Source organism: Trachurus japonicus, chromosome 1, assembly GCF_045865225.1.
Source record: "Trachurus japonicus isolate A0001 chromosome 1, Traja_1.0".
In the NCBI taxonomy this organism is placed as follows: domain Eukaryota; kingdom Metazoa; phylum Chordata; class Actinopteri; order Carangiformes; family Carangidae; genus Trachurus; species Trachurus japonicus.
The window spans coordinates 3274152-3296765 of record NC_140907.1 but is presented as its reverse complement, the minus strand read 5'-3'; the positions used below and the strand labels follow the sequence as shown (position 1 = coordinate 3296765).

Here is a 22614-nt window from a genome sequence, read left to right as displayed (position 1 = left end):
AGGATGACCAGTAAGGATTACTGTAATACATAGTTCTGCCCTCAACAATCCCACTATAGCCCAGAGAGATGCGTCATGCAGGAGACATGACTAAAGTTTAGACAAAGTTCATTTGCAGAAGCAGATAAGTGCCATTTTGAAAAAAATGAGCTGAGGCTTTGTAATTATTCTTTGCATAGTGTTGTTTTCAATAAAACTTTATTTTTTTGGGATATGTCTGTTTTGTTACATCTCAAAGTCACTCAACTTTGGTTTGACTGATATCACCTTGTGTAAATAAAAAATAAAAAATGAAGATTCTAGAATTTTTTAAAAACGGAGTTATCTGCTTTTGCAAATGAACTCTTCAAGTGTCCCAGTAAACTGTGACAGTATGCCACCATGCTCACAAAGATGTAAAATAAATAAATAAATAAATAAAAGAATTGAATGTAATGCACCACAAACACAATGTCACCCACTTGTTTTCTTAATTTTTGGGTGAACTGACCCTTTAAATCCTTTAAATCTTTTTTTTTTTTTGCTCTAGGTGCAGTCAATAAAGTTTATTCAAACAAACACCGTGACGTCACTATACACAATGGCAGCCAGCGGTACAGCTGTAACGGTTCTCACTCCTAATGGGAGAAGACAAACAATTAAAGTGTCTCCCAACGCCCCGTTACTGCAGGTAACTTGTGTTGTGACGACGCTTCACGTCCTGTGATGTTTGAGTCGTTTCATTCTGTTGTTTTGTTTTCAGAGCAGCGCAAACTAGTTTCCTGTGAGTTAGCTTGTTGGGCTAACAGCAGTTAGCCAGTGACAGATCAGTTTCTGGGTTGAAGCGGCTCAAGTCCTCATTTATCTGCTCATTGTGTTTTATAAATCCATTGTGACATTCCGCTTATATCCGCCGTCCGCAGGTGCTGGAGGACGTCTGCAAAAAGCACGGATTTAACCCGGACGATCATGGTTTGAAGTGAGTAAACTAGCAGACAGTCAGCTGGCTCATCTCCCTGTCTCAACACTGACACGTACCATGAGTTGATGGTTCAGAGTTTTAATTCATGTCCAGCTGGAGACATTCAACAACTTGCCCTGAGATCAGACTGCATCTAAATGCACCTGGACAGGTGAACAAGCTCCATGATCAGACTGAATCTGCAGCAGTGTCCTGTGTCTGAGTGTGGCAAGTTAACAGTAGTGAACCATGATGCATATATGCACACACCTCATGTTACTGTGAGACCTTGGGCCACTGACAACTACTTTATGTGATTTAATGCTTGGTTTTACTATGTTTACTAGTTTTTACTATGTTTACTAGTTTTTACTATGTTTTATGTTTACTTTCCAAAATATAACATAGCCTACACACAACATAAAGGAAAAAAACTGAAAATGCATAAATCTATATTACATGAAGGAGTGATATAGAGTTCATATTAATAGACGTAACTTCCCATGAAGCACATCAGAAACTTTCCCTTAGTGATTCATTTTTTTGCTTTTTTAAATTTGAATGGCATGTGAAGTCAGCAGCTCTATACAGGAGATGTCTCTTACTTTACCTTTATTTTTTTAAATTACATAGGAATGCTCATTTACGTGTCCTCTGTAATCACTCTACGACAGGTTTCAGAGGACTGTTGTTGACCTTACGGTGCCATGGAGGTTTGCCAACCTGCCCAACAATGCCAAACTGGAAATGGTGACAAGTACGAGAAAACAGTCGGCTGTGGCTGACAGCCAGGTTAGAAAAAACACTGAATGTGTTTGTGTTTGTCTGTGTGTGTGTGTGTGTGTGTGTGAGTGTGAGTGTGAGTCTGAGTCTGTGAGAGAGAGAGAGAGAGAGAGAGAGGTGAATACAGCTCCTCAGTTTTAAACTTGAGTGGCTGACCACTGATTAAATATCAATACCTATACATTACATTACATTACATTACATTACATGGTATGTAAGTGTATGGCTGGTGGTGCTTTTCTGTACAAGTCATTATCACTGACAACCTAGTTTATAACATGTGGTATGTACATTCAATGTTGCCTTAAAAAGTATAATATGAAAGATATGGGGGAAATTATGTGCATCATTCAAAACAAAAGGTATTTTGTTTTATAGCTTACATAACATGTATAATTTCGGAAACCTTTGATATCTACTGATATGTGGAGGCAGAGGTGAATGGTACTGACCGATAACGGTGTGGATAGTGTGGCCAAACTGATGTAGGCTTTTATTCAGGTCAAGTGGTTACCTGTCAGCTAGTCTGGACCAAACCAAACTCTAGGTTTTGATGATGGTGATGGAGAGCAGTGTCCTTCATGACGGCCAACAACCTCCTGTTGTTTGTTCAGTTGAATTGAGATCTGATGACTATGAAGTCCACACAGTATGTGATTCATACCCATTTGGAAGCTTCTATCTGCCTATGATATCTCCACTCATTCATTCAGGTCGGAGCTGTACCTCACTAGATGATGCTTTCACTTTCAGAGTTGATTCAGACAGGTGTGATAAACTCTGTAACAAAAGGCAGATGATCTGTGCCACACATGAACATAGGTGCCATGGCTGCAGGGTCAGAAAGTCATATTATCATTATTTTAATGATCATTGGTAAAAGCTGTAACAGAAACGCAAAAAGTACAGTGACACCAATGTCTTTTATCTTTATCGTGTGAAAAAAGGAAGACGTTTATATTGTGTCCCACCCTCCATTATTTATTAGAGAGATATGTAGCCCAATAATGAACAATCTATATTATTTCATTAGTGTGTGGTTGGCTATATATGTTGGTTTTTATTGTCGGTACCTGAAAATGGATAAATCCTCAGTCTGTGTTTTCTCTCTGATTTGTGTCCAGAAAAACACTTTGTTGTAGCTGAGCTGTAGTTTCCTATGACCTCATGGCATCATAATCTAAGCAGTAAAATCACGGCTGGGTTTGATCTGTTGTCCTTGTTCATTTGATGGATGGTTGACTGTTGATACCTCACAGATTTTATGTACTTGCACACTCCTTCACACACATAACGCACACACGGGCAGCCCCTCCCAACATGCACGAACAGCCAGACCGGTGTGTGAGAGTGTTTCATGTTTGGCCGTTGACAGCCAAGGCACTCTTTTCATCTCTCCCGGTGTGCTGACGTGCTGCATGCTATCTGTGCCCTACAACGCGGTTGTTGAGTAAACATAAACAATTTGTAGAATGACTCAGAGAGAGAAAGAACAACACAGACTCGCACCGATGCCTGGTGTTACTCATTTTCAGACTGAGGTAGGCCCAGATGTGCGGCTTAATCAAGTTCGGTTATCAAACATTTTTCATCCTGCGAAATGGCCCAAGAGTCTCGAGCCAAGAACTTACAAACGGCCACCTAGGGAGATGATGCTGAACGTTGTGTGTTTCCTTTTCTGCTTTTAAGGAAACATTTTGGCACATACTCCTGAAGTGTGAGAGGCTTGAGCCTAAAGGGATAGTTCAACATTTTGGCAAATTGGCCCATTGCCATAATGCCTATAGTCTTAGGAGTAGGTTTGTTACCTTTAATTGTTGGTGCAAGCTGTTTTTAGAACGGTGGAGCAGAGCCGTGAGCTGCTCAGAGCTACGCTACGGAGGCTCATGGGATTTCTTGGTTTCCCTCATCAAACTCATCAAATACACAATCCAACAACTCCAAAATGCTCTGGTGGACAAGTTCTGACCTGCACATTCACCACGCTATGAGATAATAACACAACGTTACCACACACAGAGTTGTTTTAGAGGTAAATTCATGCAAAACAGCTGATGCACGTTGCCTTCAGGGTCAGTTTTTCAGCAAGCAGTCTCTGAATTTGCCTCGAAAACAACTCCATCTCGTAACGTTCCGTTATTTTCTCATAGCGTGGTGAATGTGCAGGTCACAACTTGTCCACGAGAGCGTTTTGGAGTTGTTGGATTGTGTATTTGATGAGTTTGATGAGGGAAACCAAGAAATCCCATGAGCCTCCGTAGCGTAGCTCTGAGCAGCTCACGGCTCTGCTCCGCCGTTCTAAAAACAGCTTGCACCGACAATTAAAGGTAATGAACCTACTCCTAAAACTATAGGCATTATGGCAATGGGCCAATTTGCCAAAATGTTGAACTATCCCTTTAATGCACATTTGCATCCACCTCTTATGTATGTTACAACTGAGATTGCTAAATAAAGCAGGGGGAGGGGGGAGGGGGGGTCATGTTTAATATGGACATTCCAGCACTTTGCAGCAGTTTACATGGTTTGTTGTCTAGTCATAGATTTGATCCTGGTGGTCTGGGCACCCGGCTTAAAGGTTGTAGCTGGTCTGAGACCTGCTGTTCACTCTGGGATCATGTGTGTGTGCTCCTGTATTCAGATGTAAAGTGTCTTTTTGATCTTCGACATGCACCTCCACTACAGCTGTGTGTTTACTGTGACACGTCCATCAGGTGCGAATCGCGCTTCAGATGGAGGACGGCTCTCGGCTCCAGGGTTCCTTCTCCTGTGGACAGAGTCTGTGGGAGCTGCTCTCAAATTTCCCCCAGATCAGGTGTGTGTATGTGCATGTACCAAGTTTGTGTGTGTTGTGTAATATGTATAAATATGTATGTTTCAGTAAGGTAAGGTAAACTTTATTTGTCCTGTAAGGGAAATTTGTCTTGGGCCCAGTGCAGCCTGGTTGCATAGCAGTACATTCAATGGACAAGGAGACTTCATTCACATACTGACAAGATGTACAAGAAACATAGTAATCAGTCGTATCAGTCGTAAAATACCATACCAAGACGTCATAAAAAAAAAAAATTAAAAAACTTACTGTTATAAATAAGACTATAGTAAAAACATCATAAAAAACGTACTGTAATTTACTTTCCTTAGGCAGGAAAGCTGGGTAACACTTTATAATAATTCCAAACTATTAAGCATTAATAAACACTTAAATCTTCATTTATAACGCATGAATACTCATTAGTATGTAGTTTATAAAATACAGTTAGTGCTCTTCAATGATGAGTAAAACATTTAAAGGGATAGTTCACCCAAAATTCAAATTTCACTCATTATCTACTCACCCTCATGTCGACTAAGAGCTATGAGAATTTTCAGAGTCCTCCGTTCCTTCTCTGAGTTACGGGGGGGTCCACGCAGCAGTATTTGTCCATATAATGGCTGTCAATGGATCCCAACTTTCTTCGTCCAAAAAGACACACCAAAAAACATCAAAATACCTCCATACTGCTTGTCTGTAATGTCCCTCTTGTATTGAAGCCCCGACATGAGAAATTGTTCCGCCGGTCAGTGCAAATCACGCGAGATTTGCACTGACACAGGAAGAGCAGTGAACTGAGACACTGGGAGCTTCCGCTACAAACAAGCTTAAAATATAGACTTATTTAATTTTTTTCGGAACAATTTCTCATGTCGGGGCTTCAATACAAGAGGGACATTACAGACGAGCAGTATGGAGGTATTTGTTTTTTGGTGTATCTTCTTGGACGAAGAAAGTTGGTATCCATTGACAACCATTATATGGACAAATACTGCTGCACGGACCCCCCCGTAACTCAGAGAAGGAACGGAGGACTCTAAAAATTCTCACAGCTCTTAGTTGACATGAGGGTGAGTAGATAATGAGTGAAATTTGAATTTTGGGTGAACTATCCCTTTGAACTGTGTTTATAAACTACATACTAATGAGTATTCATGTGTTATAAATGATGAATTCAGTATTTAATGCTTACCTAATGCTTAATAGTGTGTACTTATTATAAAGTGTTACTGAAAGCTGAAGGTAGTCATTGTGCAGGAATGAACGCAGGCCAACACTGTGTTAGATAACATGCTTTCTTCTCACCACTCCTCTGCTGAAGTTCAAGCTTTCCCACACATCACCAGCGCTCTCTCAAACACACACACACGCAGCTGTTCCTCAGTAAGTTCCAGCTGTGAGGTCCCAGGTGCTCATGCGTCCGTCCAGTCCTCATCTCATCTCTATTATATGACATCACTCCATATCCTAATCCGTTTTCCAAGGAAGTTCCACTTCCGTGAAATGAATATGATCTCCACGCCAGCGTCAAAGCTCTGGGAATGTTGTGAAGCGGAGGGGGAAGCTTTGATTTTCACTATTGAGAAGAACAATAGTAAAACATTTACGGTTCAGTTGCTCTCTACACGGGACTGTGCACACATGGTTTACACATGCAGACAGCGTGCCACTGCATCGCATGAGGTTTTGTTGTAAAATCACAGAGCTGATTTCCCTCAACAAGAAAGAGTCCCTTCTGGGTTTTGTTTTGTCACAGCTTAAACAAATAAAAATCACTCGCCCTGAATTTTAAAATCTGTGTTTCTCACTGTCACCACCTCGCTGCAGAGTGTCAGAGCTGTCTGAGTCAGGATCCACTCCCGTGTGTGTTTACATGAGAGACGAGGTAAGTGATGTTCCTTCAGCTCTCCCCTTTTTTTAAGAGATGAAAGTGGTGGTTTTATGGTAAAGCAGATGTCTGTGTGTGTAGGTTAGTGGAGAAGAAGCACTGAAGAAGGCCACTCTGAAGTCTCTGGGTCTCACAGGAGGAAGTGCCATTGTCAGGTAGAGTCCGTGTTTTAAAGTTTCCACAAGTTTTTGTATGATTTTAATGATGATTCAGACTAAAGGAAGCTCCTGCTCACTTGTATTGTAGTTTTAAAGCAGAAGTAAGCGATATTTTTGTGTTAATATAAGTCTTAAATAGTTATATCTTCCGACAGTAATCATTTACATAGAGTGTTTGGTCCGAAACACGGGTCTCTGCTCTGCTCTGAGCCGAGGAAAACTTTTCTTGTATCCTACAAGTTTTATCCAATGAGGAGAGAGAACAGCATGAAGGGCTGTGTGTGCAGCCAAGGGATGCGCCTGAATGTGGTGACGTAGGGACGAGGACCAATAGATCCATGACGAGGACGGGGGCTGCTAACTCCATCGGCTGACAAGACGTTATGGTGCGTTCAAGGCAACCCGTAACTCGTGTTTTTCCAACCTGTGAAGTCGTACCAGTTCAATCTGGTACGGGTTCACGGGTCGGAAGTTACGAGTGGCCGTTATAGTGACTTTCACAGGTAAAACAGGTCGGAAAAACACGAGTGGGTTGCCTAGAACGCTACAAAGTCGCAAGTCGTGACTTGAAGCTGTAATTTACAGTTTCAAAAGCCTGCCTGGAACGCAGCATTAGCCAAAACGACCGGATCGCTTACTTCTGCTTTAATAAAAGCACAACGTTTTAGTCTGTTGGACCTTCGTTATGTTACGGTCTGAGAAGAGGAGGCAGTTTATATACCCTCCAAGAACCACATGGGCCAATCAGAGACCGCACCTGCAGTGACATCACACATCAATAGATCATACAGCCCAAGCAAATACATATATCAATGGACAATAGAGTCCGTCAGCACAATACAAAACAGTAATGTATACAAGGAGAATGTGAAAATACAAAACTGGGTTATTATTAATAGAAGTATTTTAACTAGATATCTTTCTAAATATCTTTTGTAATAAATCTTAAAGTTTTAACTTTTAAATTTAAAAATTTTAAAAACGTTAGGACCCAAACCCATTCAATCCACAGTCACTGTTGAGTCTATTCACACAATGTAAACTGTAAAATGCTAGAAATCACATCTCATTCGTTGTTTATGCTTATAGTAAAGTTATTGATAAACTTTCTTTTGAAGGCTTTTACTCAAAAAGAACAAACCGCCTGGAGAGGAAGATGGCAGAGAAGCCACTGAAACAGCTGTTGTGCCAACAACTCCTGTCGCCAAGGAAACGACACCTAGCCCGTCACCTCGGCCCGCGCCCGCTCCCGCTCCCGCTCCCGCTTCCTCACATCCAGAGACACCGACAGACGTGCCGGTTAAAAACTCACGCCCCGAGAGTCCAATGGAGACCGTGTGCGCGCTAAGTCCCGCCTCTGCCACGGGAACACACACACACACTGTAACTCAACAGGAGGAGGTTTCGATCCCCCAGGATGCAGTGCGGCCAAAAGTCCCCCCTGTTGAGAGAGGAGCGCCAGAGGAAGACGGTGAGGAAGCTGGACCATCAGGACTAAGCTCTCATCAGGCATCCTCCTCCTCCTCCTCCTCCTCCTCCGCCGCCGCTCCATCGGCTCCATTCATTCCCTTCTCTGGAGGTGGTCAGCGCCTCGGAGGCCCAGGGGGAGGGGGAGCGGGACGCTCACTGTCTTCATCCTCATCTCTGTCGGGCCTGGCTGCTTCAGTAGAGTCACCCAAAGCCAAGAAAGCCAAATCCAGCCACGGTTCAAACGCCAAAGTGAGTAATGATTCTCTACAAGACCTCACATCTAAATATATAATAATTAAGTCTTTTTTCTCATCCAAGATAAATAGTCTTGCAAAGCACAGTTTGTTTTTTAGATTATTATACTGTTAAGAAAACAATCTCAACGCAATCCATCCAGCAGATTGTCCTGTAGATGTTTACTTTTCAACTTCAAGCACTTTAAGGTCAAGGAATAGTTCAATGTTTTTGGCGAATTAGCCCCTTGCCATAATCCCTATAGTCATAGCAGTAGGTTAGTAGGAACAGCGGAGCAGAGCCGCGAGCTGCTCAGAGCTACGCTACGGAGGCTAATGGAATTTCTTGGTTTCCCTCATCTAACTCATCAAATACACAATCCAACAACTCCAAAACGCTCTGGTGGACAAATTGTGACCTGCACATTCACCACGCTATGAGATAATAACAGAACGTTACGAGATGGAGTTGTTTTAGAGGCAAATGCAGAGACTGCTTGCTGAAAACTGCCCCCAAACGGAACACGCATCAGAGGTTTTGCATGAAGTTGCCTCGAAAACAACTCCATCTCGTAACGCTCCGTTATTATCTCATAGCGTGGTGAATGTGCAGGTCACAACTTGTCCACCAGAGCGTTTTGGAGTTGTTGGATTGTGTATTTGATGAGTTTGATGAGGGAAACCAAGAAATCCCATGAGCCTCCGTAGCGTAGCTCTGAGCAGCTCGCGGCTCTGCTCCACTGTTCTAAAAACAGCTTGCACCGACAATTAAAGGTAACAAACCTACTGCTATGACTATAGGGATTATGGCAATGGGCCAATTTGCCAAAATGTTGAACTATCCCTTAAAAAGAAGACGTACGGTAACTATCAATGTCCAGACACAACTTTTAAACACTATATTAAACTTGTTCAGTTTATCTTTCAGTTAAAGCAGAGAAGATTGCATGGTTGATACATAAATGGTTCAAACATCTAATTGGAGCCTTCATGTGGTAACTTAAATGTTTATATAGAGGTATTGTAAGATTATTTTCTGGTATTTCTGTTTTTTGATTTTTTTTGATGCAGGGATAGACTAAGGGGAATGACGTGCTGTGGAATCAAACCCACAGAGCTGTGGTCATTTGATATTTGTTTTAACCACGGGACAACCAGAGTGTCCACAGCAGCATTTCTTCCTCCTTTTAAAGTCAGATTATGAGTCATAGTGGGACAACCTTTGTTCGGCTTCATGAAGAAACCCATCCATCCCCATCCGTAGCTTTCACTCAGTTACTCACCACGTTCCTTGACATTTAAAGGTCATTCTTGACTTTTGAAACCACAGTTAACACAGTAGCCTCTTCACAACTAACACTGTATAACTTGGAGCCTCCTATGTTGTTTTCTCAGCGTCGGGCTCCCTCCGGTCAGCCAGATGAGGACATGGAACACGGGGAGGAGTTCTTGGAGGTAAGCCCACTCATCTCCTGTCATAGGTTTCTGCCCTTTAACCTGTTTATCTCCTCGATTTTCAACCCTAATGGAAACAGAATCATCTCTGTGACTCACCATTTTAGTGCTGAGTTTCCCATTCAGGCCACTATAAATATGATTAGAGACAGAGCCGTGCTTTTGATGAAAACATCAGCGATGACACTTTTATCCCTCTTGTATTTATACTCTCACTTTCTCTGTGCAGCCGGTGGAGAGGGAGCCTCTCATCTACCACCTGGACTCCATGTCCCGTCAGTCCGACAACCACGGGGACCTGCCCGACGAGTTCTTTGAAATCACGGTGGATGACGTGCGGAAGCGCTTCGCCCAGCTCAAGAGCGAGAGGTGGGAGTCGGATGACGCGGCCGATGTGGGTCAGAGGGGCTGTGTGTGTTCAGTCTGAATACTTAGCTGCTGCAGAGACACGTCTGGATCAGATGTGTTCCTGCGCTGTTTGTAACAGATAATTAGTTAGTTTGGCGTTTGGTCCTGCGGTGTTTTGTCGACGTATAACCCTTAATTGCAGAATACCATAGCAGTGATGAGAGGCCATAGGCAGGGAGAAGGCCGGGCATCGCTGCGTGTGTTTTTGAAGTTTTTATTTATTGTGAGTTTTGAAGTTTTTATTTATTTATGAGTGCTTCTTCAAAACAGATGCGGACGAAGTTTACTCTGCGCTCTCTGGATGTGGCCTGCAAAAAAAAAAGACCACAGATGCTGAGACACTGTGTGTGTCTGCAAACATGTTCTCGTTTATAACACACCACGCACACTACAAAAGCCTCCAAATATGGCACACAGAGAGCAATTGGTGAGCCGGCGACGTTTATCATCCAGTCACGGACCCAAACAGCGTCAGGTCGAGACCTCACCGTGTTTCCTCCTTTAATCTCCCGCTGCGTTGACTGGCTGCCTCGTGGCTGCGCTACTGCCGCGTCGATGACTGCAATTACCCAGGGTGGAATTAAGCCGACCGCAGCAATCCGTCTCTACCTCCGTCACGCATGCACGGCCACACACGAGTAAAAAGGCAGAAGAGGAAGCAATCGCTCTTCTTTCTCCTCCGCTCATCTTCCCCCATTGTCAACACCGAAGCATGTTTTTTTTATTTCACAGCTCATCTCACTTCACTTCTGTCTCTCTGTCTCTCTGTCTCTCGTCGCTTTAGGAGGACTCTGGAGGAGGCTCCACTGATGACTAAATCTCTGAGAGAGTCCCAGATGAAGGAGAAGATGGACAGATATCCCAAAGTGAGTACAAGTCACAATCACATCATCACAATGCTGTTTTTTTTAAAGTTTTTTTTAACTGGTTGTGTTTTGAAATGTACAGATTTTGAAATAAGTGCCAACCCCTGTGTGTCTCCAGGTGGTCCTGAGGGTCCAGTTTCCAGACAGACATATTCTACAAGGCTTCTTCAGGCCCCTGGAGACAGGTTCTGTGTGTGTGTGTGTGTGTGTGTGTGTGTGCGCACCCAGTGTAGAGAGTGTTCATTTCAGCCGGCTAGCCACAGGTATGGCTGCAATGTTAAAGCTACTTGCGGCTCCCTCACCACATTTATGACTGTAGCCACACCACAGTGACAGAGAGACAGAAAGAATGAGACAGGTCTGTAATTCCAGGGATTAGATCCACCTCAGCCCCAACAGCAACACGGCGAGCATCAGAACAACAAATTGGAGGGAAATTCCATCTAAAAAAATTGATTGGGCTTCACACAGATCGGCCCGTTTGATGTTTCTCTCTCTGTGTGTTTTGTGTCCAGTTGGGGCTGTGAGGCAGTTTGTGAAGAGTCACTTGGAGGATCCTCAGCTCAGTTTCTACCTGTGTAAGTGTCATTAACATTCCTACCGATTAATCACAACATCATCAAGCATCGACACCAACAGTCTGGTTGCTTGATTAAAGGGTAACGCTGCTTTATTGCAGCTCAGGTCTTATAATTATCACTTTTGTAGCCATTATTTCAGTTATGATAACGTAGCACTGCTGGGATCTTGAGCCCTGCAACAAACTCGTCCAAACACTTTACTTTCCAAGGTAAATACATTGCCCATCTAAAAAAAAAGTCACCACTTGGATTTAACTAAACTAATAGGTGAGAGCCTCCCATTGGATAATTACTACATGGATTATTATGATTAAGCTGGCAACAACTTATCGAACCCTAACTGATGCCGTCTCATTTCTTAAACAACCATGTTGGAAGACACATCCTGTGGTCGTGGAAAAGATGTTAAATTATTGGCATGCATCAAGCAAATAAAACATCTAAGGAGATTGCTGAGACTACTAAAATTGGGTTAAGAACTGTCCGACATATTTTTAAAGACTGAAAGGAGAGTGGGGAACCATCATCTTCAAGGAAGAAATGTGGTCCAATGTGACTGACCACAGAGTCCAGACCTGAACCCCATTGAGAATATTTGAAATATTAATGGAAATAAATGCTGTGACATTGCAGAAGTTTATTGAAACGATGCCACATCAAATGCGTGAAATCAAACGATCCATTGACATATCGTAGTGTTTGACTTTTGGGCAGTGTACGTAAAAAAACATCAACATATAGGAAGATATATGGGGACAAAGCTCAACCAGTAGGTTGGTGTGTAACTCTGGTGGATGTTTATCAGATGGATAACGCCTCTGTTGATCAGCCGTATAGATTCAGCTGACCAGGAAGTTAGTTTAAATCTGATCTGATTTCCTGACTGCTTCACTTCATCATTGTCATATATTCGTACCCTGGTGTTTTAGTCTACTGTCAGCTACTGGATAAATGTCCAGCTAAACTGTGAAAATAAGTTGTGATAAACTGTATTTAAGTATCTTTTGATAGAATGTCTCACTTTCATTTTATGGATTAGAATATTGTTTTAGTTGATCTCTCAGCCTCTCAAGGCATTAGAGCGAGGTTGATGGCAAAAGCCAAACCTACTGTCATAGCGGTCAAATTCTCCACACATACCTCACAAGTCTATTTTGACTTCATTGGACTTTTTTTTTTCAAAAATGTTTTGAGTGTTTCCACAGCTGACTTGCTGTTATTCATAATTTCCTGAAAAGCAGTGAAATATGATTTGGTCTTTGTCTCTTGATGTGGACAAGACACTGTTACACAGCAGCACCGATTTTGGATGAGAACGGATCATATTTTATTAGAAAAGCTTGTCTTTCCAAATGACATATCTATAATTCTTCTCTAAATCGCTTTCCATTGTCCACTAGTGATTCTTTTTTATTTGCTTACAACTTTCTTTCAGTCATCACTCCCCCAAAAACCATTCTGGACGACCCGTCAGTGACGCTTTACCAGGTAAGAATCCTCACTCGGTTCATGTTGCATTTAGCGTGTTGCTGCATTTAATGTGAAGCACAGTAACCAACACAACCGTTTGACTCAAACAAACCGCATCACACTCAAAGTCCAGAAAACAACAGTCACAAAAGTTTGACTTACCATCTTTGAAACTCTCTCACACACACACACACACACTGAGAGACAGACTGACTGTAAAATGTATCGGCTGGTCCCTCTCTCCTCTTCAAAGCCCCACCACATTCCCGGACTCCCCCTCTTCTCTCGCCCCTACACACTCTCACACTTGTTCCCCCTCTCCACTGTCCTTGACCCCAGCTGGGCTTGATTTTTCCCAGACTGGCACATGGGGTTAATACAGGCCCCGCTTTGATCTTGACACACACACACATACATGGAGCAATGGGCAGCCTTGATGTTTTGTTGCCTCCGAGTTCAGAGTGATCCGTATAGTGAGCGTAGAGATACAAATGAAAACCAAAAAAAAAAGTAGTTCCCTGCTCCCCACACGCTCTCTCAGCTTCTCCCCGTTCTTTTATTTTTAGATCCATTATTTTATTTTAGATTAAACAGAATATTTTCGTCATCAGTGAGTGCCATGCTCCCGTTTTCTGTCACACTTTGACTCAATCTGAAGCAGAAGAAGGAAGAAGTGGAGGAACGGAGGGGAGGAAGAGAAAGTTGTTTGAAGTGATATCGTGTTGTGATGATGAACAAGATTCAGGTCCTCCGAGGGACCGCTACGAAAGATAACCATCCTCAAAAGCACGCTTTGAAATGTGCGTGCATATGAGTGTGTGTGTGTGTGTGTGTGTGTGTGTGTCCTTGTGGTGCCACGATCTCTCTGAATCAGATCTGATGTTCTTAAGTCGCCTGTGTTTCTTTGTTTTTTTATCTTTTTGTCCCTTTCTGAACTCTCCCCCCTCTCCTTTTTTCTCAACGCGGCCCTCTCCTGTACCCCAACTCTGGCTCCCACCTCCGCTACCACTACATCCCTCTCTCCCACCCTCTCTTGTGCCTCAGCCCCCCCCCCCACCATGTCTCTATCCATTATGGACTTAAAAGCATTAAAGTGCACAAAAACAAAATCTTCAATCCCCTTGGTGTCATGTCACACACATACACAACGACTGGCTCCGTCTCCCTTTCTATACATCAATCTTCAACACACAAAACGATTCTTTAATCTTTTTTTGTCATGAGTGCACACGCATTACTATGTCTCTCTCTCTCTCTCTCTATACACACACACACACACACACACACACACACACACACAGACGCACACTTTAATCACTTTGTGTCATGTCAGCAAAGGAATGTTTCCCAACCCAGAAGCCCTTTGATACCAGGCATCCCCTCCCTCATCGCTCTCCCTCTCTCTTTCTCTGTCTTCCATCAGGATCTATTCTGCCTCTTTTTCTGTCTCTCTTTCTCTCTCTCTCTCCATTCCTCTCTTATATGTTTTTCATACTGTCTCTCTCAATCTCTCTCTCTCTTCCCCCCGCGCACACACACACACACACACACACAGATCTTGTCCCGTTGCCCTGTCGTATCCCTAGTGGAAGTGCGGCTGCCAGAGGGAGCAGGATAGCAGGAATGCCCGTTGTTCCACTGTAACACATTGTTTCCTGCTCACAGGGCTGTGATAATAGCAATTAGGCCAGCGTGTCCCAATTTAGCAACCAGTTAGTGAGAGAGAGAGAGGCTGTAGTGATGCTCTCTGTGTTTTAATAGAACACTGTGGAAAAGCAGAGGATGACTGTACCTGGTGTCTGCTGAAAGATGTGGGTTTGCTTGATATTCTCGACAGTAAAATCTTCATCTTCAGCAATCCACATTATTGTCTGTAACCGGTTATCATCCCGCCTGTATTAATAGTGAGCAACAGGGAGAAAAAGATTTTCAAAGAAATGATCCTCATTAATTACAAACAAAACTCATAAGTTGCCATTTTCACAGCTCCGACTCTGACATCACTTCACAATCACTGTTGTTTATTTGAGCTGTTGGAAAAGCCCAGGTGAAATAAATCCTAAATGAAGGCAGCCAGGCTCAGGGTCCAGGTGTGGTGGCTTCCTGGCTTGTTAGTCGTTTATTTCACCTCTTCTTCTCCTTCTATGCATTTTTTTTTTTCAGTTCTCTTTTTAAAGCAGAAGTAAGCGAATCAGTCGTTTTGGCTAACTTCTTGTCAGCCGATGGAGTTAGCAGTCCCCGCCCTCGTCATGGATCTATTGGTCCTCGTCCCTACGTCACCACATTCACGCGCATCCCTTGGCTGCACACACAGAGAGGACCGCCCCTTTATGCCGTTCTCTCTCCTCATTGGATAAAGGTTGTAGGATACAAGGAAAGTTTTCTCCTCGGCTTACAGCAGAGCAGAGTGACTGACAGACCCGTGTTTCAGACCAAACACTCTATATAAGTGATTGCTGTCGGAAGATAGAACTATTTAAGACTTATATTAACACAAATATTCCGCTTACTTCTGCTTTAATATGACTTTTCATGGTTCACGTGTTCATTTACATAACAATTCACCATTCTCATCCGTTCATCTACTGCATCACGCAACAATATATTTGCGATTCCATAAATAACACAGATGTGTGGATGATTGGTCCTCCCTCAATAATATAAAAGATAAAATCTATAAAATACAAAAAAAAAAGAACTAAACTCTCTAGAACTGGAATGCCGGGGTGCACCTTTATGATACTGAAAAAAACAGCTATACAAAAGGGTTAAAAGGAACAAAAAAGGAGGAAAGGGATATAAGACTTGGCATTAGATAAACGATGGTCTAACCGGTGTGATATACATAATCCATCTTTCCCATCTTTTCAAAAACAGTCCTCTTTCTTATGGCAAAAGAAATTCTTTTCATCTTAGAAATGTCATAAATGATGTCAATCCACTCATCCATCATAGGTTTTTCTAATTTTAGCCACTTCCTCGTAATGGCTCTCCTACAAGCAGCACTTAGAATCTGAAATAAATATTTGTCATTACAGGCGACATTTTAGTATAATGACACAAACTTAAAGGGAATGTTTGTGTGAAATACTTTTTGCAAAATGTTACAGACCTCCTGCTAGAAAGGGAACAATACTGAACAGACCAGAGTATGTGAAAATGATTTTCCTCGAGGCATCCACACTGTCTCCTCGAGGCATCGAAAAAACACTATACCAACTATACCAATTCATCTATATATAGATGAATTGGTATAGTGGGGTTTTTTTAGCTGGAGTGATGAAAAATCTAGGAAGGTTTTTCCAGCAAAACTCTCTCCATAATGCTGAATGAGCTCTTTCTATGACTCATAAGTCCAGATATCTGCAGTGGAAAAGAAATGGACATACAAGGTAAATTTCTGCTCAAAACTACAAATTTAACAAATGAAATAAACACATCTATGACCGGGCTATTGAAGTATCACAGGCAGGATAAAGCATAAAGCACACACACTGGCACAGTGGATCATAAATCTGCCTTCTGACGCGTTGATGTGCAAAGGGAATAAGCGATGGAGGTCACCACAAGACCCCTGGACGCTCTCTGAGAGCTCTGCTGATTTATTGTCCAAGTGTTGGACATAGTTCATACCACTGCCTGTAAAACTGTTCAATAGCCTGCATACATCATGCACTCATAATTAGAGCTGGAGGCTTTATTCAGTTCATCAGTGGATGGCAAATAAATCTTCAACTGTTTTGGTATTTGATTCATTATTCAAGACGTTTTATAAGCAGGAATAACTAACAATAACGTACAATTGGATAAATGTAGGCGCTGCCTTTGTACTTCATAATAGATCCATAGTCATTAAACTGTAAGTGAAGTGATACAAAGTGTCATATGTAAATGTGCGTCTGGTGTGGATCTAGTTTTTTTGGATGGCTAACTTGAAGACATTAACTCACGCAGACACTCATATGTATATAGATTTATATTTAAATGTTATGAAACCATCTCCTCCAGTCTCAGTGTAAACATCCCTGGTAAGGCACTCAGTAATAAAGACTTTACACAAACCTTTTTTACTTCTGCTTACATGAGAAAGGGAATCAGGATCGTTTTATTTAAAGATTTGTTTTTCTCTTTTCTATTAGAGTCAGACGTGTGCCCTGCTCGCCTGCCTGCCTGCCTGCCTGCCTGCCTGTCTGTCTGTGTTTCTACCTCATAATTGTACGGTTGATAATATCTGCCTGCGACTGGTCCATTATAACCATTAAGACTATCACAGCAGAGGAGTGTTGTGCTTGAGGGGTGAAAGTGTTTTCACTAACCATTTGATTGGTGCTCATTTTGTGGTCTGCTTCAAAGCACCACGGTTACTGGTTCAGATCCCCGAGCCATGAATCATCTTTGAAAATGAACTTGACTTGCTTTGGCTTGGATGTGGCGACAGCACTTGGTTTGCGTGTAGCAGGAGACCGTTTTGTTTGGATTTTTCCATGTTTTGCAGAAACGGACTTGTGTGCCAAACATTTTTTAAAGGCTTCTGTTCATTTCTCCTCGTCTCTCCATGTCTGCAGGCCGACTTGTTTCCTGGAGCGCTGGTGTACTTCGGCTCTGACGTTAAGACAGGTTTTTGTCTTTTCGCTTCTTTGCTTTTTATGTGTTGATTTGAATTAGATACCGGTGCATTAGTGAGGAATGCTGATATAACAGAACAATAGTTAACATTGTGTTTGTGTGTTTTCCTCCACAGATTTTTACATAAAGAGGGAACTCCTTCAATCCTCCGTCTCCGCAGTGCAAGCAAATGAGTCCATTGCAAGGTATGTGTGTGTGTGTGTGTATGTGTGCGTGTGTTTAAATGAGCGCCTGGTCGTGCGTGTGCTTGGGTGTGTACATATGCACTTGTATCCCGCGGCAACCAGCCTATTTTCCTGTCACAAAGCTGTCATCATTGGAATCCCTTTGAGGTTCTGCCTAAACAGCAGGTGCCCCTCATTTCCTCCACACACACATGCAAACACACACACACACACATGGAGACACACATCGTTTTCCACTCCTTCTAAAGATAGAGCCCATTTCCCAAAAGTGACCCCCACCTGTTGTCCTTTTGCCTCTTTAACAAGGTCATTACTCCTCCTCTGTTTTAGATCTTTATGTCACTCACTTATTTTGTTTCTGGTTCAGCTCCTCCGCCACAAAACAGCGCTGCTTGAAGTAGACACACATCAATTCCTCAAGAAAGCAAAAAAAACCCCATCCTGACCTTCTCCAAACTACCTTTCCTCATGATGACCCATTTTAAATTATCCACCTTTTTCCCCCATCATCCCCTCTTTCTACCTCAGCTGCATGCCCTGGTCCTCACCACCCTCCTCCAGCTCCGTGGCCTCAGCGGAGCCGCTGCCTCCTCCAGAGCAGACGGCGGACACCAGCGGGTCCACACAGGATGAGCAAGACCCGTCTGCACGCACCCAGGCTGCTGCTAAACCCTCCAAATCTGAACCGGGCAAGGTGCCAAAGTGGCTCAAGCTTCCAGGTGAGTGACGGGAAGCATTCTCTCGTTTTTACAGCCCAGTTTGGAATAAATACCGTCCACTTCTGTTTGACCACCACCTGCAGGCATAGAGGAGTCTACGGTCTGTTGTCTAGAGCACACACAACCACCAGCTACTGTAGCTGTATCAAAGCCCCTGTTAAAGGGGAACTGTGCAAGTCCGCTCACTTTTCCGCTGTTTTAGATACGCTCCTCTCGCCCAAGTGCATTTGTTTACAACGAAGTCGGCGATAAATCAATAAATGGAGCGGTGGATAACGTTACATAACATATCAGACGTGTGTGTTTGTGTAGTCGTAACTGTCATAAACAAAAGATTACGGGTTACGGAACGTGTTTGTGTTGCGGTGTGCAGAGACGAGATTTGGGACACCGGGGTACTACACTGACTCCATGGAAATGCAGCTATTGAGACTCCAGTTGGTTCATCAAGGTAGCTATCACACAGAAGTGAGTGGTGTTTCATCTGAACTGGGTTGGAAAAATGGTGATGCCATAGGTCAGTTGAAGAAATTGTTGTCTTTTAGTTCTGATCCTGTTTGTGATCGCACTTTTATCTTTACAAACTATGATATGTAAATGCAAAGATATAGCTCATTCGTTGGACAGTTCTGCTGACTCCTCCTTTATTTTATTTATTTATTTGTTAATTTGTAATGGGACTCTGCATATTCATGAACATACAATATGTAAATACACCAGATTTAGCTCTAAGGCTAATTTCCATCTGCAGTCCCGCAGTTCACACAAAAACAACATTAGACGAGAACAAGAACAAAGCCCAACATGGTACAAATACCATATCACAGTATATACAATATATCACACAGTAGCTTCAGTCAGAAGGAGCAAGGAGTAGTAGTACAATTAAAGTGCATTTAATCGACAAAGGTGTCCGGTATCATCAGCCTTAAAAAAGAAACAATGCAACATTTTTAGGTTAACTATGCTACATTTTACGTTAATTAAACAGCTTCGGAGTAATTGTGATGGTTAAGTAGATGACTTGAAACTTGTTACGAGGGAGAATGGAGGCGCTCTGCCTTCAGCCTACAGTAGCATCTTTTGTTCCGAAAAGCAACCTTGCTTATGACAAATATTCACGTGGTAACATGTACAGTATATGATTGATAACCAACGTTATCCAGCGCTCTATTGATTGCTTTTTTGCCGGCTTCTTAAAAAACAAATGCACATGGCCATGAGGAGACACTTGTTTACATAGACGCTTGTTTATCCTGTTACATGCAGCGTCTGTTGTCTGTCTGACGTCTGCTGGATTTCACGTGAATGCAACATCAAGAATATGTTCCGATATGCAACCGCACCGCTAGATGAGGGGAATTCCTACATATTATACCTTTAAAGCTTATCTATATGTCACATACTGAAGTTCTGGCTCTCGGACAGGCCAGAATAACTTTCACGGGTCGTTTAGCTGCGTTCAGTCTCTCTGTCCTTTTGATCTCATCATCATAATGTGCTTTGCTAATACTCAGCTACGTATGTGACTGATGTGTCGGTCTCCATAGCTGTAAAACTTGTTACTCAGCGGAGTTGCAAACTTGTAGTAGTAAGTCTGCAATCAACCCACAATGCATCACACTCTGTAGAAGCCAGTGTTGCACCACTCTTTTCAGCAGGTAATAAAAGTCAGTGGAGTGGCTGATGGAGGTCTCTTCCTCGATGGTTCACGATGAGCAGATGAATTCAATAGAAGCTCATCTGGTTTCTCAGCTTTGCTTTCTACCGCAAACGAGCTGCGCCAGGGTCCAGTCAGATGAACCACCTTTTCAGACGTGGTCTCGGTCTGGTTGTTTATTCTGAGTCTGATTGACAGCTCTAACGGCAGTCCAAACAAACCAAACCAGACGAGCAAACACACGGGAGTCCACGCGAACCGCACAACGGGTTAGGTGTGAAAACACTCGGAACACAGTCAACACAGAAATAAATATTTCACTGCTCCAGCCTCACTCCGCGGAGATCGCTTCTTCTTTTTTTTTTATTCTGCTGAGGAAAAACAGAAGGCTTTGAACCACACGATTCTTGACGTGGTAGAAACACACACACACAAACCCCAAAACCACAGTCAATAGGAAATGGCCTTTTGAAAGCAGAATTCCTCATGACTCAGAAGATAAGGATGCATGTTAGGATGAAGCAATTAGTTCAGGATGGTCACCCCCTCCGGCCCAGGAGACCACTACAGACCACTACAGACACTCCGGGCCCAGGGAAAGAGCCCTCTGCTCGGCCACATCACACAGCCCGGGCCCATGTGGTCGGTCCCGGCACGGCACGGCTCTGTTGTTCTATTGTGGTGTTTCTGGTGGTCACCGTATTGATGTTTTTGTTTCCTTTTCTCTCTCTGTGTCTTGTTTGTGTTTTCGTGCGCGTTTTATTTCTGGCCGATCTTTGTGTGTGTCCATGTGTGTCTCTCAAGAAAGTTGTGGCTGCTCTTTTCTTTCATGAGGAAAAGTTAAAAGACAAAAGGCCGAGGGGAGGGGGCTGAATCTGGGATTACAGACCTCATGTGTGGAAGCCTGCGGAGGACACACACAGACACAGACAATTGCCACACACACACACACACACACACACACACACACACTCTGGATTTGTCCTCTAGTTTAACCTGTTTTCAATGATTTGCCCGAGCCGGTTGGTGCATCCTCAGCTGTGTGTGTGAGACAATATGAGTTTTGTTTGGTTGTGATTGTTGAAAATAGCCATTGATTTTTAAATATCTAACTCATTTCGATGGAGTTGGGCTCACATGTAGAGACGAACAACACAGAACCATCCTGCTGTGAGGCGACAGCACTGTGCTGCCCAGTCAGATACCAGAAGAACTTATTGATTAGAATCACAAACACAGAAAATAAATGACTTGGATACAACAGTGAAGTTCAGAAATCACACAGTTAATTCCAGCAGAACATCTGGACATTGTCCGTGCAGTGATCTCTGGTTTCTCTGTTCTCTGTTAACTAGAAAGACGTCACAGTCTGTGGCTGTGATACAGTTCATTACATCTGTAATGTTTGTTGATTGGCAAAACTATTGAACTGCTGGTTTTTTTTCTGCACAGGTAAGAAATAAGGAGGACTGACCCCAACAGACTGGGTAGAGCACTTAAACCTCTGCTGACCTGTGATAAAGGCTCTGCATTGTGACCACAGTGGACTTAACCCCTCGCGTAGGATGCCCGCACAGTTTTCAAACAGTCAAATTAATGAGCTGAATTCCACTGTAAATAATGAATGTTTCATTGCCATGAAGATTGAAGTGTTTCATGCTGGTTGATCTGTGGGAAAAGCAGGTGAAAAAGTTATAAAAATTGAATAAAGGTTGTTGTAGTAAAATGCACCTCACTTTGTCTTGTGTTGAAGTTTATTAACTTAACAATATCAACTCACTTTGCTGCTGTGAAATTCTTCATCAGCATAGGACGATGTTCAAATTCTTCATTTTCTCTACGCACTTTAAACCCTTTTATCATTCCTGTTGGCCTCTAAGTAGAGTCAGAGTGTCAGAGTATGCTACATCTGTTTATTTTTCATTTCATATATCAGTATGTAATATATCAACCCCAGCCTTTCAGACATCCCCAATCATGTACACCATAGTCTGATTCTGTTGGACATGGTTTATAGGGTATTTTTAACTGAAACCTCCATTGAGAAATAGTCACAAGTCCAATCTTTGCCTGAAGACATTCACAGATAAATAAACAGATAAAGACTTGGCTCATTATGTTCTGTAATAATAACATACTAACATACAAAATAAGCAGCATGAAATTATATTAGAACTAATCCTAAATGTCCTCTGTAGTACATCCAGGTGTGGTAAATCTGGAGGAAAGTTACACACACTAGATTTATTTATATTTCCAGTATGAAAAAAAGGGTCATAGGAAAGAATGATGGCGTGTGTTTGCAGTTTCACCTGAAACAAGTGGGCTAATCACAACCATGGCACAGGCACAGTGTG

General features: G+C 42.7%; 1 protein-coding gene across 2 annotated transcripts; it reads left to right on the top strand.

The window, feature by feature from the left end:
- The first annotated feature begins 567 nt into the window (after nt 1–567).
- Nucleotides 568–21985, top strand: aspscr1 (ASPSCR1 tether for SLC2A4, UBX domain containing). Of its 2 annotated transcripts, none has more exons than XM_085785329.1 (17): nt 568–670; nt 903–958; nt 1615–1732; nt 4438–4538; nt 6366–6423; nt 6508–6581; nt 7703–8303; nt 9683–9742; nt 9972–10111; nt 10935–11016; nt 11135–11201; nt 11532–11594; nt 13033–13085; nt 17633–17684; nt 17809–17878; nt 18407–18597; nt 21710–21985. In XM_085785329.1, the coding sequence occupies exons 1-17, from the start codon at nt 581–583 to the stop codon at nt 21718–21720; spliced, it is 1887 nt and encodes a 628-aa protein (XP_085641455.1). In that variant the 5' UTR covers nt 568–580; the 3' UTR covers nt 21721–21985. The 2 variants fall into 2 exon arrangements, with proteins under 2 accessions (XP_085641455.1, XP_085641523.1); XM_085785397.1 differs by having other exon boundaries at nt 18407–18618; nt 21732–21933.
- The last annotated feature ends 629 nt before the right edge of the window (nt 21986–22614 follow it).